Here is a 1,502-nt window from a genome sequence, read left to right as displayed (position 1 = left end):
CCCGCCGTTTATGACACAGCCCTCAGCAGTCCCTGCGTGTTTACGACAGTCACGGAGACCCGTGCACGTGCTCTACGGCATGGCTGGCGAGCAGCGGCCCCTCCCTGCCCTCGTAGGTCAAACACAGCTTCGCAGAGGCCCCCGGGCCCAGGGAACCCGCCTGCACCTGCCAGCGTGGGGGCCACGGCCTCGGGGGCGCGGCGGGCCCCAGATGTCAGCTGCGGCCGTGGGGATGGGCTGGCTGACCTGGAGGCCCCGTGACTCCGCAGGCGGCCGCTTCCTCCCGGTGGCGCCCTGCCCAGGCCACACCCACAGCTGCCTGGTGGGTAAACAGCAGCCAGAGACTCCCAGGCAGCAGGCGCCTCCGCGCCCGAGCCTGTGGCTGCCCGGTGAGCGCAGGGCATCTCCCCTCCCGGCCGGGGCACCGAGAGGGTCTGGTGACAGCAGGGGTCTGGGCTCCTGTCAGCTGCGCTGCCTCCTCGCAGACACGGGCGCCCTCCGGGGGAAGCATCTGCGCACTCTCCAGTGGGGTGACCTCAACTGGACCCGAGGGCACGAGGCGTGGCCACGCCACAGGCTGCGGTTTGCCTACAGGGCCCAGCCCCTCGGTGAGGCCAGGCTGTGCTGACATTGGCACGTGCCCAGGGATGGAGGCTCCGGCCAGCCTGGCGGTGCCCCACAGGTGATACCGCAGGGCCTTGGCAGGCGAGGCGCCTGGAGCCAGAGAGACCGCCTGGCAGGCCCAGGGCGAGGGGCCCAGGTGCCCCCTGTCCCGCCCTCTGCTGCGCCGAGCGAGGGTCCCTGCTGGACCCACTGGCTGCCTGCCCAAGGACGGGGTAGGTGTGCGTGAGCAGGGGCCCCGGGCCGGGGGTCACTCACGGTGCAGAGCCGAGGCCTGGAGTGCCGGGCTGGCCACGGTCTCCACGCAAGAAACTGGGGACCCCGAAACAAACCTCCGCACAGCGTCCTCGGGGAGCCGGGGGAGGGGCAAATAGCCTGAGCTTTGAGGAAAGGTGGGGACCCCGAGGTGAAAAAGCAGGAGACAGAGGTCAGACCCAAAAGCAAAGCAGTTCTTCCCCCAAACCCCCACTCTGCCGAGACGAAGGCATGGCCATCTGGCGTGGCCACCGGGGCCCAGAGGGGAGCAGCCGAGCCTGCAGTCCTTGGCAGAGCACCAGCGGCTGGGCCTCAGCTCCCCCGCCCTCCCCGAGGTCTCACCCATGCAACCAGCTCAGCAAGCCCCCAGAGCAGCCAGCCCGGGCTGGCCTGCCGCCAGGAGGAGACGGCCCGGCCACCCGCCAGGGCTCCCGGCCTCCCCTGCGGCCTCTCGGCTCAACCGACTGGGGAGCCAAGCATCTGCGGAACCTGACAGTGGCCTCTGACCCCAGCCAGGTCCACATTTGCCCTGGACCCTCCCTCCTCATGCTCGCACGGGGAGAGGCCACCCCGGTGTCCGGTACAGAGGTGAGAAGACGTGGCTTCCAGACCAGAAACACCCAGGG

The 1,502-nt window shown here is 70.2% G+C and overlaps 1 protein-coding gene across 1 annotated transcript in view; it reads right to left on the bottom strand.

The window, feature by feature from the left end:
• PWWP2B (PWWP domain containing 2B) overlaps positions 1 to 631 on the bottom strand; it is a 19,392-nt gene extending 18,761 nt beyond the window's left edge. Inside the window, 1 exon segment of the mRNA XM_077762920.1 lies at positions 247 to 631. Coding sequence (XP_077619046.1) covers positions 247 to 631 — 385 coding nt within the window.
• Positions 632 to 1,502: the final 871 nt, after the last annotated feature.

The sequence above is a fragment of the Crocuta crocuta genome, unplaced genomic scaffold (assembly GCF_008692635.1).
Source record: "Crocuta crocuta isolate KB4526 unplaced genomic scaffold, BGI_CrCroc_1.0 scaffold466, whole genome shotgun sequence".
Lineage (NCBI taxonomy): Eukaryota > Metazoa > Chordata > Mammalia > Carnivora > Hyaenidae > Crocuta > Crocuta crocuta.
Note: the sequence above shows the minus strand (reverse complement) of the source record. Positions and strands in the feature narration are given on the sequence as shown.